The 13,649-nt window shown below is 36.2% G+C and overlaps 1 protein-coding gene across 1 annotated transcript in view; it reads left to right on the top strand.

The window, feature by feature from the left end:
• SDCBP (syndecan binding protein) overlaps positions 1-13,649 on the top strand; it is a 39,044-nt gene that overhangs the window by 643 nt on the left and 24,752 nt on the right. The window contains exon 2 of the mRNA XM_008539326.2: positions 13,146-13,211. Within this exon, the coding sequence (XP_008537548.2) occupies positions 13,161-13,211 (51 nt within the window). The 5' untranslated portion in view covers positions 13,146-13,160. The remainder of the gene's footprint in view (positions 1-13,145; positions 13,212-13,649) is intronic.

The raw sequence follows: 13,649 nt of genomic DNA, 5'->3' as shown, positions 1-13,649 counted from the left end.
GGGATGGATGAGAGGTGGTTCGCTGTGCGCTTACTTCTGGAGAAATTGGAGGAAAGGGGGAAAGGTTTCCAGCAAGGGGTGTGTGCAGAGGAAATATCCCTTGAGATCTAGTGACTCAGAGCTTTCATTTCAGGATTTACTAGCAATGATGGGAAAGTGAAAGCATGTGGATGTGGAAAGTTTTTCTTTTCACCAAAGTGGAATTAGAAAATCATGGAGTCTTCTAATGTGCCAACTTTTGAAAGGAATTTCTAGGTTTATCTAGTCTGTATCTATTATCTGCATACACGTTTACTGCTCTTTCTTCGAGTATGTAAATACTTTTCTTAGAAAGCACATTTAGTTTACCAAACTCTTAATGTCTACTTACTTCAAAGAAAAAATTGATTAAAAAGGAAATTACATTGAAAAACGGCTGAAGGCTGTTAGTTTTATCGCAAATACATGTAAGTGATTAGTTCGAACTCAAATTTGTCTAGTGTTCAGTTTTTCTACTTGAGGTTGAGGACAAACAGTAAAAAAATGTGTTTTTTTCCCCCATTTTCTCTGTTACCAACTTAGTTCTAAAACTTTTGTACTTTAAATGGTACAGAAATATTATAGATCCGCAGAATAAAAATAAGGAAGTGGAATGTCTCTTAAAAGGTTCAGGAAATAGTCACTCCATTGTAATCCAAATTTAACTTTGACGACGTTAAACGTTTTAGTTATGTTTGTGCATTTTAAGAGAGGATTTAAAAATCATGACCAAAAGAGGAAGAATTTATTAATAGTTGGCAGTTGAATGTACTAGTTGATAAAACAGTTCATTAAATTGAGAATGAGTCAACTCTTTTTTTCCTGTTTTGCCAGATTTCGGTCCTCCTTTTAGGTAGTATATGCCAAGAGTTTCTTACGAGAGTCCTCCCAATACTTCCTATATCTAGTAATAGTTACATTAGCATTTATTAGTTTCTTTCCAAGTGCTGTGAACATTTTTTGTGCGTTTGTTAGTTTTCGAGGAGGTAAGCAGTACTATGGCTCAAAGTTTAAGCAATAAGAAAAGTATACAGTATAAAGTCGTTTTCCCTCTTGCTGCTCCAGTTAACCATATTCCCTTCCTATGGGAACCAACCAGTTTACGTTTCTTGGTGTCCATCCAGGGATATTTCATACCTATACAAACGTATAAATATATTTCCCCCTTCCTGTTTAAAATTTTATTGTGGTAAAATACACATAACATAAAATTTACCATCTTAACCATTTTTAAGTGTACAGTTTAGAGGTATTAAATACATGGACATTGTTGTGTAACCGTCACCACCATGCATCCCCATAACTCTTATGAAATTGAAACTCCATATCCGTTAGACAATAACTCCCCATTCTCTGCTCCCCCCAGCCCCTGGCAACTACCATTATTCTTTGTGTCTTTATGATTTTGATGACTCTAAGTACCTCGTAAGTGGCATCATACAGTGTTTGTGTTTTGTAATTTGCTTATTTCACTTAGCATAATGTCCTCAAGGTTCATCCATGTTGTAGTGTATTGCAGAATTTCCTTCCATTTTAAGGCTGAGCAATATTCCATTGTCAGTATATGCCACGTTTTGCTTATGCATTTATCTGTCGGTGGACGCTTGAGTTGCTCCCATGTGTGAGCTATTGTGAATAATGCTACTGTGAACATGGGTGTACAAGTATCTCTTCACACCCTGATTTCAGTTTTTTTGAGTATATACCCAGAAGTGGAATTGCTGGACATGATAATTCTATTTTTAACTTTTTGAAGAACCACCATACTGTTTTCTATAGTGGCTGCACCATTTTACATTCCCACCAACAGTGCACAAGGGTTCCAGTTTCTCAACATCTTCACCAACACTTGCTTTCTTTTTTTTCTTTGATAGTAGTGTTCTAACGGGTGTGGGGTGGTATCTTGCAGTTTTGATTTGCATTTCCATCATGGTTAATAACTTTAAGCATCTTTTCATATGCTTATTAGCCATTCCTGTATCTTCTTTGGTGAAATGTCTATTTAAGTCCTTTGCTAATTTTGTTTTTTTGTTGTTGTTCTTGAGTTTTAAGAAGTGTCTAAATATTCTGGGTATTAATTCCTTATCAGATATGTGATTTGCAAATATTTTCTCCCATTCTGTGGGTTGCCTTTTCACTCTGTTGGTAGTGTATTTGATATACAAAATTTTAAAATTTTCATGAAGTCCAACATGTCTATTTTTCTTTTGTTACCTGTGCCTTTGCTATATCCAGGAAATCATTGCCAAATCCAACATTGTGAATCCTTATGTTTTCTTCTAAGAGTTTTATTGTTTTAGGTCTTATGTTTAGGTCCTTGATTCATTTTGAGTTAATTTTTATGTATGGTGTTAGGTGAGGGTACACCTTCGTTCTTTTGCTTGTGGATGTCTGATTTTCCTAGCACCATTTTTTGAAAAGACTGTTTTTCCTCGTTGATTAGTCTTGGCAACCTTGCCGGAAATCATTTGACCATATATGTGAGGATTTATTTCTATGCTTTCTGTTATATTCCATTGGTTTATACACTCTTATGCCAGTATCATACTATTTTGATTACTGTAGCTTTATAATAAGTTTTGAAATCAGGAAATGTGAGTGCTCCAGTTTTGTTCTTTTTCAAGTTGTTTTGGGTATTCGGGGTCCCTTGGGATTTCACATGAATTTTAGGATGGGTTTTTCTATTTCTGAAAAAATATCATTGGGATTTGATGGGGATTGCATTGAATCCGTAGATCACTTTGGACATTTAAACAGTATTAAGTCTAAAAACCCTTGAACGTGGGATGTGCTTCCATTTATTTACATCCTTAATTTCTTTCAGTGATGTTTGGTAGTTTTCATTGTAGAAATCTTTTGTCTCCTTGATAATGTTAATTCCTAAGTATTTTATTCTTTTTGATGCTGTTGGAAGTGGGAATTTTTTTATAATTTCTTTTTGAGATTGTTCATTGTTCCTGTATAGAATCTAACCGATTTTTTTGTATTGACCGTATCCTGCTACATTCCTGAATTTGTTTATTGGTTCTAATAACTTTTTTGTGGAGATTTTAGGGTTTTCTAAACCGTAAACATAGAAGATCGTATTATCTGCAAGCAGAGGTAATTTTACTTCTTTTTCAGTTTAGGTGCCTTTTATTTCTCTTTCTTCCCTAATTACTCTGGCTAGAACTTCCAGTACTGTGCTCAATAGAAGTGGTGAAAGCAGGCATGCTTGCTTTTTTCCTGACTTTAGTGGAAAAGCATTCAGTCTGTTGCCATTGAGTATGATGTTTGCTGTGGATTTTTCATGTATGGCTTTTATGTGAAAGTAATTTCTCTCTGTTATTATTTTGTTGGGTGTTTTTATCATAAATGGGTGTTGAGTTTTGTCAAATGCTTTTTCGGTGTCAGTTGAGATGATCCTGTGTTTTTTTTCCCTTCATTTTGTTGATGTCACGTATTACATTGGTCAGTTTCTGTATGTTGAACCATCCTTGAATTCCAGGAATAAATCTCACGTCTTAAAAGGTATGTAATGTTTTTAATATGCTGTTGAATTCTGATACTGGTATTTTTTGGAGGATTTTGCATCCGCGTTCATAAGGGATCTTGGTCTATAGTCTTCTTCCTTGTAGGATCTTTGTCTGACTTTGGTATCAGAGTAATGCTGTCCTCATAGAATGAGTTAAGAAGTGTTCCCTCTGCAGTTTTTTGCAAAGTTTCGAGAAGAGTTGGTATTAATTCTTTTTTCAAATGTTTGGTAGAATTCACCAATGAAGCCTTCAAGTCTGGGGCTTTTCTTTGTTGGGAGATTTTTGGTTACTTATTCTATCTCCTTTCTAGTTATAAATCTGTTCACATTTTTTATTTTTTCATGATTTGAGTCTTGGTAGGTTTTGTGTTTCTAGGAATTGTCCATTTTATCTAGATATCCAAGTTTTTGATGTACAGTTGTTCATAGTACTCTTTTAGAATCCTTTTTATTTCTGTAAAATCAGTGGTAATGTTCCCATTTTCATTTCTGATTTTAGTATTTTGAGTTTTCTCTTTTTATTTCTTAGTCCATCTAAAGGTGTGTCAATTTTGTTGATCTTTTTGAAACAAACTTTTAGTTTCTTTGATTTTATCTATTTTTTCTGTTCTATATTTCATTTGTCTCTGTTCTGATCTTTGTTAGTTCCTTACTTCTGCTAGTTTGGGTTTAGTTTGTACTTCTTTTTCTAGTTCCTTAAGTTCCCTGCTTCCTTTCACCACAAATGTTAGCATACTTTATATACTGCTCTAACTCCTACTTTGTTTTTTCAGTTAATGATAATTTGGATCTTTCAATGTTAGTGTATATCAGACTTCCTCCTTTGTTTCAAGTCTTTTGCTATTACAGTCAATGCTTTAGTGCGTAAATGCTTAGATATGTCACTTTGTCATGTGCAAGTAAATTTGTAGGCTAAAGACCTGAAGTGGTATTGCTGGGTTGGAGGATATCTGCATTTATAATTTTGGTAGATATTGCGAACTCACTATCTGTGGAAGTTGTACAAGTTTACACTTCCACTAGTGATGTACCAGTGTTTCTCAGAGCCTAACAGAGAGTGTTGTCAAAATTTGGATTTTTGCCAGTCCAATAGGGGAGAAATGGAATCTAATGGGTAAAAAGAAAGTAATCTACCTAGAGCAGACTTTATATGACCATGTTTCTCAATTGCTTATCATCAGAATCTCCCTGGATATTTATTAAAGAGAAGAGTTCCTAAGTCCTTCAGTGAAATCTGTGTCAGCCTGGGAAACTATTTTTAGCTAGTGCTCAGGTAATTCTGATCTGATGATTATCTAAGTTTGAGAATCGTTGCTTGGAAGACTGTTGAGAACTTGTATTCCTTGACACCTATATGAACCATAGTTCGATATGGTGTATTCTTATGGAAATTACTCATGGGACTAGGATGTTCAAGCCCTTTGCTGTTGAAGTGTTACAAGAATATAGCTTGTAGTAGCAGATATTTAAAGGACAAATGTGTCCTAAATCTTTTGCTTGATAGGAAAGATACCTTGTTGATTTACTGTGTGTCAAGCTGAGACCCTGGAAATCAATTTACGTTGGTGGTAGAGCTGGGACTTGGACTTGGGTTTTTTAAATTTTTGTACTATACTTTCTACTTAATTTTTTTTTCATTTTTAAAATTCAGATGTAGTTGACATGTAACATCATATTAGTTTCAGGTGTACGACAAAATAATTAGATATTTGTATTTAATGTGAAATGATGGCCATAGTAAGTCTAGTTAATAACCATCACTGCACGTAGTTACAGTTTTTTTTCTTGTGATGAGAACTTAAGATTTACTCTCAGCAACTTTCAAATATACAATACAGTATTACTAACTATAGTCATGCTGTACATTACATCCCCAGGATTTGTTTATCTTGTAACTGGAAGTTGGTACCTTTTGACCTCCTTCATGCATTTCTCCATCCCCTGCCCTGCCTCTGGCTCTCACCAATCTGTTGTCTGTGTCTGTAAGTTTTTTTTCGTTGTTATTTAGAGCCCGCATGTGAGATAATGTGGTATTTCACTTAACACGAAGCCTTAAAGGTCCATCCATGTTGTTGCAAATGGCAAGATTTCCATCTTTTTTATAGCTGCATGATATTCCAGTGTGTGTGCATGTGCACAGGTGCGTTTGTGTGTATTACGTTTGTTTAGCTGTTCATCCATCGATGGACACTTAGGTTGCTTTGATGTCTTGGCTCTTGTAGCTAATCCTGCAGTGAAGATGACGGTGCAGATATCTTTTCAGTTTAGTGTTTTTGTTTCCTTCAGATAAATACCCAGAAATGGGATTGCTGGATCATATGGTAGTTGTATTTTTAATCTTTTGAGGAACCTCCATACTCTTTTCTATAGTGGCTGCCCCAATTTACATTCCCACCAATGGTGCACAGGGGTTCCCTTTTCTCCACATTCTCATCAACATTTCTTGTAGTTTGTTTTTTTTTCTTTTTTTGCTGGGAAAGATTTGCCCTGAGCTAACATCTGCTGCCAATCTTTCTCTTTTCTTTTTCCTCCCCAAAGCCCCAGCAGATAGTTGTATATTCCAGTTGTAAGTCCCTCTAGTTCTTGCATGTGAGCTGCTGTGACAGCATGGACACTGACAGACAAGTGGTGTGGTTCTGTGCATGGGAACCAAACCTGGGCTGTCCGAGTGGAGCACTTATGAACTTTAACCATAGGCCCTCAGGGCTGGCTCATATTTTTTGTCTTTTTGATAATAGTCATTCTAACAGATGTGAGGTGATATCTCATTGTGGTTTTGATTTGCATTTCCCTGATGACTAATGATGTTAAGCACCTTTTCATGTACCTGTTGGCCATTTGTATGTCTTCTTTGGGAAAATGTCTATTCAGATTCTCAACCCATATTTTAATTGGGTTTGTTGGGTTTTTTTGCTGTTGCATTGTATGAGTTCTGTTTTATTTGGATATTAACCCTTTGTCAGATGTATGGTTGGCAGATATTTTCTGCTGTTCCTTAGGTTGCGTTTTCAATGTATTAATTGTTTGCTGTGCAGAATCTTTTTAGTTTGATATAGTCTTAGTTTTTTATTTTGCTTTTGTTGCCTTTGCTTTTGGTGTTAAATCCAAAAAGTCATCGCCAAGACCAGTGTCTGTGAGCTTACTCCCTGTGTTTTTTTCTAGGAGTTTTATGATTTCAGGTTTTACCTTCAAGTCTATCATCCATTTTGAGTTGATGATTGTGTATGGTGTAACATAGTGGTCCACTTTCATTCTTTTGCATATGTCTGTCCAGTTTTTCCAGCACCACTTGTTGAATAGACTGTCCTTTCCCTATTGTATATTCTTGACTCCTTTGTCATAAATTAGTTGACCATAAATATATGGGTTAATTTCCAAGTATTCTATTCCATTGGTCTGTGTGTCTGTTTTTAATGCCAGTACCATACAGTTTTGATTATTGTAGCTTTGTAATGTAGTTTGAAATCTGGAAGTGTGATGCCTCCAGCTTTGTTCTTCTTTCTCAAGATTCCTTTGGCTATTCAGGGTCTTTTGTGTTTCCATACAATTTTTAGGATTGTTTGTTCTATTTCTGTGAAAATTGCATTAAATCTATAGATTGATTTTGGTAGTAAGGACATTTTAGTAATATTAATTCTTCCAGTCCATGAGCACAGAATATCTTTCCATTTATCTGTATCGTGTCCAGTTTGTTTCGTCACCGTCTTATAGTTTCAGTGTACATACTTTCACCACCTTGGTTAAATTTCTGTGTAGTTATTTTATTCTTTTTGATCCAATTGTAGGTGAGATTGTTTCCTTAATTTCTCTTTCTAATAGTTTATTAGCATACGGAAGTGAAACTGATTTTTCAACATTGATATTTTTATCCTGTGGCTGTACTTAATTTATTAGATCTGACAGTTTTTTGGTGGAGTCTTTAGACTTTGCTATATATGATATCATGTTCCCCCCAAATAGAGTTTTACTACTTACTTTTCAATTTGAATGCCTTTTATTTCTTTTTTCCTTGCCTAATTGCTCTGGCTAGGACTTTCAATACTATGTTGAATAAAAGTGGAGAGAGTGGGTATCTTTTGTCTCTGCATTTTTACTCCCTCTCCCTTACGTTTTATGTTTTTGATCTCACAATTTACATCTTTTTATCTTGTGTATCCCTTAACAAATCAATGTGGTTATAGTTATTTTTATTTTTGTCTTTTAACCTTCATACTAGCTTTATAAGTGGTTAATCCATCACCTTTACAACGTTAGATTTTTCTGAATTTTAGTATGTATTTACATTTACCAGTGAGATTTATATTTCCTTATGTTTCCCTGTTACTAATTAGCACCCTTTTGATTCAGCTTAAACAAGTCTTCTTAATGTTTTTGTAAGGCTTGTCTAGTGGTGATGAACTTCATTAGCTTTTGCTTGTCTGGAAAACTGTGTTTCCTTCAATTCTGAAGGACAGCTTTGCCAGTTAGAGTATCTCGCTGGCAGCTTTTTGCCTTCAGCACTTTGACTATATCGTGCCACTCCCTTCTGGCCTGCAAAGTTTCTGCTGAAAAATTTGCTCATAGTCTATGGGAGTTTTCTTATACATAACAAGTTGTTTTCCCTCTGCTGATTTTAAGATTCTCTCCTTATCTGTAACTTTTGACATTTTTGTTATAATATGTCTTGATGTGGCTCATTTTGTGTTCATCTTGTTTGCAACTTCCTGGGCTTTCTGGATCTGGATGTCTATTTCCTTCCTCAGGTAAGGGAAGTTGTCAGCCGTTATTTTTTGAAGTTTCCTATCCCTTTCTCTTTTCTCCTTCTGAGACCCTTATAATGTGAACCTTGTTCTTCTTGATGTTGTCTCATAAGTCCCTTAAACTGCTGTAGGAGAGGAAGCCGTGCTCTACCCTGTGGGTCCTTTTGGCTGGGCCACGAATTAAATTGACACGAGACAGAATAACAGGAGAAAATCAAACAAAGCTTTAATAATGTGTATGCATGGAGACACTCAGGAAAACTGAGCAACTTGCCAAAATGGTGGAGGCTCTCATCTTAAATACCATTTTCAGCTAAAGACAAAGGAGGATGTTGGGGGTGGTGGTTTGGGGCTTTAAAGGGGAGGAAGGCAGTTCACTTGGAAATGGAAAAGCGAATGTTTGGTAAATGGAACTTTGATAAGAGTGGGCTTAGCAAGGATCCACCGGGTCTACCAGATACCCAGAGGATCCACCAGATACCCAGAGTTATCTGGTGATGACCTGGCCTGGAGACATGCCTTTATTTTAAATTCCTTTTAGGCATTTAGGGGGCAGGTTGAAGTTTCTTTCAGAGTATTTTGTTGTTAAAAATCATCAAGCTGAGGCAAAGAGGCACATTTTGGGGTGGCCAATTCTGATCCCCCACATTACCTTGACTCTTTTTCATTCTTTTTTCTTTTTGCTGCTCTGATTGGAGTTCCACCACTCTGTTTTTGAGTTCACTGACCCTTTCTTCTGCTTCATCTAGTCTGCTGTTGAAGCTCTTTACTGTATTTTACAGTTAAGTTATTGTATTCTTCAGCTCTGTGACTTCTAATTGGTACTTTCTTATATTTTTTGTACCTTTTGAAATTCTCACTTTGTTCATCTGTTGTTCTCCTGAGCTCAGTGAGCATCTTTATGAATGTTACTTTGAATTCTTTATCAAGTAAATCACTTATCTCCATTTTATTGAAACTTTTTACTGAGATTTTATCTTGTTCTTTCATTTGGAACATATTCCTCTGTTTCTTCATTTTCCTTGATTCTGTGTGTTGATTTCAATGATTAAGCCACGTCTCCTAGTCTTGAACACCTAGCTTCATTAGGAGATGAACCTTATTCTTCAACCCTGCCCTAGCTCTTGTCTCTCATACCTTTTTAGTTGTCCAAGCAGCCTACTTTATTCTCAGTGACCCCCAGTAGTTCAGGGTGTGCCAAGATCTGTGTGTCCCAAAGGGGAGGATCTCACTCAGCACCTAGATTCTAGATGATTGGAAGCTAGACCCTCAGGCAGCACCTTTAGAAGTATGCAGATATATCTCAGGGGAAGACTGGGAGTTGGGTGTTTTTGTCTGTTGCTTCTGCTCTGAGCCCTGGGGTGATAGCCAGTTAACTGTTTCTTTGTTTGCTGCTGTCCTGCTGAACCCATGATTGAGGTCATCAAAGCTGCCCTCACAGAAGTGGCTCTTAACTAGGATTTTGGTAGAGAAGTCCTAGAAGGACATTCCAGGAAGAGAAAGTAGCTTTTGCAAAGATAGGGAGGCACAGAAGCACTTGATCTCTGTGGGAAATAGGAAGTCGTTTGTGGCTAGAACATTGTAGTGCTTCAAAAGAAATTGGATGAAATGAGGCCAAGAAAATAGTTTGAAGTAAAATCATTGTAGAATCCTTTGTATTTTAGAAGAATGGTGCAAGTTAATTAAAATCAGCATACTTAGAGCAAACCTGAAACTAAGTTTCAAAAAAAAATGTATCTGTTGGGGTGATACTTGTTATTTTTTACAAGTTCTCAAAAGCTCATTTTTTTCTCTAGGCTTGCGTGTCTGGATATGAGTGATTTCAGAGTTGTTCAGACAACTTCAGTTAATATTTGTTTGAAGGAAAGCTTCTATGGGGAAAAAAATTTGGAAAACTACTCATCAAGTTTTGAAATGAACCAACTCATCCAGTTTGTTTTTCATGAGGAAAATGGGATCTTGCAGGTAGCCAGTCGCAGAACCAAAAATAGAAACCAAAAATAGAAATTGTGTTAGATTACCACTCAACATTTATTCCAGTGAATTTAAAATGATTTTGTTTGTGATGTTGACAAAATGATTGAAGGTTTAAGTAAAATGTGTTTAAGGGGAAGTCTGCTAGGGAACTGATCCTTTGAGACAAAGAAAAGGTACTCAATTTTGTTTCCCTGGATTAATAGAATCAAGTCATGTTTGACTGTGCTTTCTCAAGAACCGGCATTTTATTCTCAAAGCTAAGCCCTATTCTCTCCTTAAAAACTATATCAGGCCACTTTTATTCAGCATTTTATTGGAGGTTCTAGTCCAGGGCAAGTAGGCAAGGAGAGGAAGTAACATGAGTAAAGGATTTATATAGACATTTCTACAAAGATATACGAATGGCTGATAAGCACATGAAAAGATGCTCAACATCATTATTCATTAGGGAAATACAAATCAAAACTACAATGACATGGTGCTTCACGTCTACTAGGATGATGTAATAAAAAAGCCAGACGATAGCAAGTATTGTTGAGGATATGGAGAAATTGGAACCCTCCCTTGTATGTTGCTGGTGGGAATGTAAAATGGTGCAGCTACTTTGCAAACCAGTTTGGCAGTTCCTCAAAAACTTAAACATAGAGTTTCAATATGACCTAGCAATTCTCCTAGCCGTATACCAAGAGAATTAAACATATGTGTTTACACAAATATTTGGATGTAAATGTTTATTACTAGCATTATTCTCAATAGTCAAAGTTCATAATAGTGAACATGTGTAAAACAGTCCAAAATGTCACCAACTGAATGAGCAGATATCCAAAATGTGGTATATCCATACAATGGGATATTATTCAGCCAGAGACAGGAATGAAGTACTGGTAAGTGCTGCAACGTGGATCAACCTTAGAAGCATTATACTCACTGAAAGAAACCCGACACAGAAGGCCACATGTTCCCTGATTCTGAATTAAATGTCCAGAATAGGCAAATCGAGAGGCAGAAAGTAGATTCGTAGTTGCCTGGAGCTGAGGGGAAGGAAGAATGGGTGGGCATGAAGTTGCTTTTTGAGATGATGGAAACGTTCTAATGTTAGATGGTAGAGGTGGTTGTACAACTCTGAATATACTTAAAACTACTGAATTGTGTACTTTAAAAGAGTGAATTTTATGGTATGTGAAGTATATCAATTGAAAAAAACCTGTTGTTATTCAGCATCCAACCAAGACTCAGAAACCACCTAGTAGTAATTTGAACAGTGAAAGTTTAATGTGCAGGATTATTAACTATAGCATGATTGAAGGAAGAGGGATTGGCTAGTAAGAAGTAAAGAGAACTTTAATAAATACAGGAAGAGGAGGTTTAATAAGTATCTACTAACCCCAGGGCTGACGTAGAGTGCCCCAGGAAGATCCAGGCCCTGTTGGAGAGAGTGTAGCCATCACTCAGTGGGTGGTGAAGTTTCTGAGCTACCAAACTTACTGGAAATTCTCCCTTTGGGGTGGTGAGGGAGACCATCCACGGGGAGGTGCTGCACCTTGGAACTTGCTGCAAGCCAATTGATGAGTTGCTAGGGGAAGTTACTCATGGGGACATGCCTTGCTGATGGCACCATGCTGGGAAGCTGCTGAACAGAGTGCTGGAGTCACTGTTGGCTGCTGTGCACTGCAGGAGCTGGGTGTTTAAGAAGCTGCTCCCTACAGGAGCAAGATGTGTAGAGAAGCAGGTACTGCAGGAGCCTGGCAGAAGTAGTACACTGGAACTTGGAAGAAAAAACCCTTTCTCATTCAGTGTTTCTCCACCTCCCTCTACTGACAGAGATTAACATCCTGCCAGCTGGTGAAAGAGCAATATTTAAAGGGCCCATCTCCATTATTGCAGAGCAGCCAATAATGGGTGGATTTGGAGATGGGAGGTAATAAATTGATAGCTGGCTCAAGAACCTATGTCAAATCCTGTACCAATTTAGGATATATTCTGTTTTGTTGGGTTTAAAGAAAATACCAGGTAGTCATCTCATAATAGCTTAACAAAATTTCAAAGTACATAACCTTATGATACTTTTAGAGAATTTTGTTTTAAATTATGGTCATGCACCACATAACAACGATTCAGTCAACGATGGACTTAATTTACAGTGGTGGTTCCATAAGATTAGTACCATACAGCCTAGGTGTGTAGTAGGCTATACCATCTGGTTTGTGTAAGTATACTCTATGATGTTCACACAACGAAATTGCCTAATGACGCATTTCTCAGAACATAGCCCCATTGTTAAGCAACACATGACTCTCCAGAAAACAATTCGTGGTCACTAAAAAACATTGAACAATATAGAAATGTTTAAAATGTAAAAATCTCCCTCTTATCACTCTGTCTCTTACTATCTATTTCATTCATGTTTTCTGAAGATAAGACTATTGTTAACAGTTGGCGTATGCTTTTTTTATGTACATAAATGTGTATATATATTTGATTTTTACTAATGATAGAGGTTGTACAGACATTGCACATGAGCCGTTTTAGGTTTTTATCAGAGGGATATAACCCTCATTCAGTTGCCAAACACTTGTGTAAACTAGGGAAGTCACATAGCCGTTCTCTTTGATTTTCTAAACTTTTGAAATGAAGGGACTTTTCCTTGAAAGAAGTTTAAAATCTGTAGTGGATGTGGTTTGATGGTAGTAGGAAGGGAGGGGAGGAAGAGGTAGTTTGGTAACAGTCAGTTAACAGTTTTTAGTATAGCCTAGCTGTTCATATTTTCCATGCATTTTGCAATTTAAATGTTTATTTTAAATATTTACACGTTTATATTTATGTTGTTGGCTGCACATACTAGTTAAATTTGCGTGAAATTTGAATTACAGCAATTTATTTGTTTGACTTTTCTTTAGAAAAATCCTGCAAAAATGTCTCTGTACCCATCTCTTGAAGACCTGAAGGTAGACAAAGTAATTCAGGTATGTTGAAGTTATTTAAGTACTGCTTTTTTTAATACTATGCCATACATTCTAGTTAGAGGGGAAGCGAAGCAAGAAAGTTAAATAACAGATATATTTGTTCATTTGTCCACTTCATAAACTTTTTTTCAATTTATTAATTGCAGACTAAAAAGTTACAGAAAAGCCAGCGATTCTTTTTCATTTCAGTATGAATTAATGGACAGGGGATATTTCTTTAAAACTGGACCTAAACTCTTCAAAGATAGCTATTTAAAATTTAAATTAAATGCAACATATTTAAGTTGGTAAAATAGACTCCAAATTTTTGGACGTTCATACTTTTGTTCAAAATTAGTACATTGTTCTTTTGGATCTTCAAGTATGACCAATCTTTAAAATAATTCCTTCCCTTCTCTTTAAAGTTAACAATTATAGAAAAGTTGAAGTACCTGCTGC

Source organism: Equus przewalskii, chromosome 8 (genome assembly GCF_037783145.1).
Source record: "Equus przewalskii isolate Varuska chromosome 8, EquPr2, whole genome shotgun sequence".
Classification (NCBI taxonomy): domain Eukaryota; kingdom Metazoa; phylum Chordata; class Mammalia; order Perissodactyla; family Equidae; genus Equus; species Equus przewalskii.
This window is presented reverse-complemented; position numbering and strand designations above follow the sequence as displayed.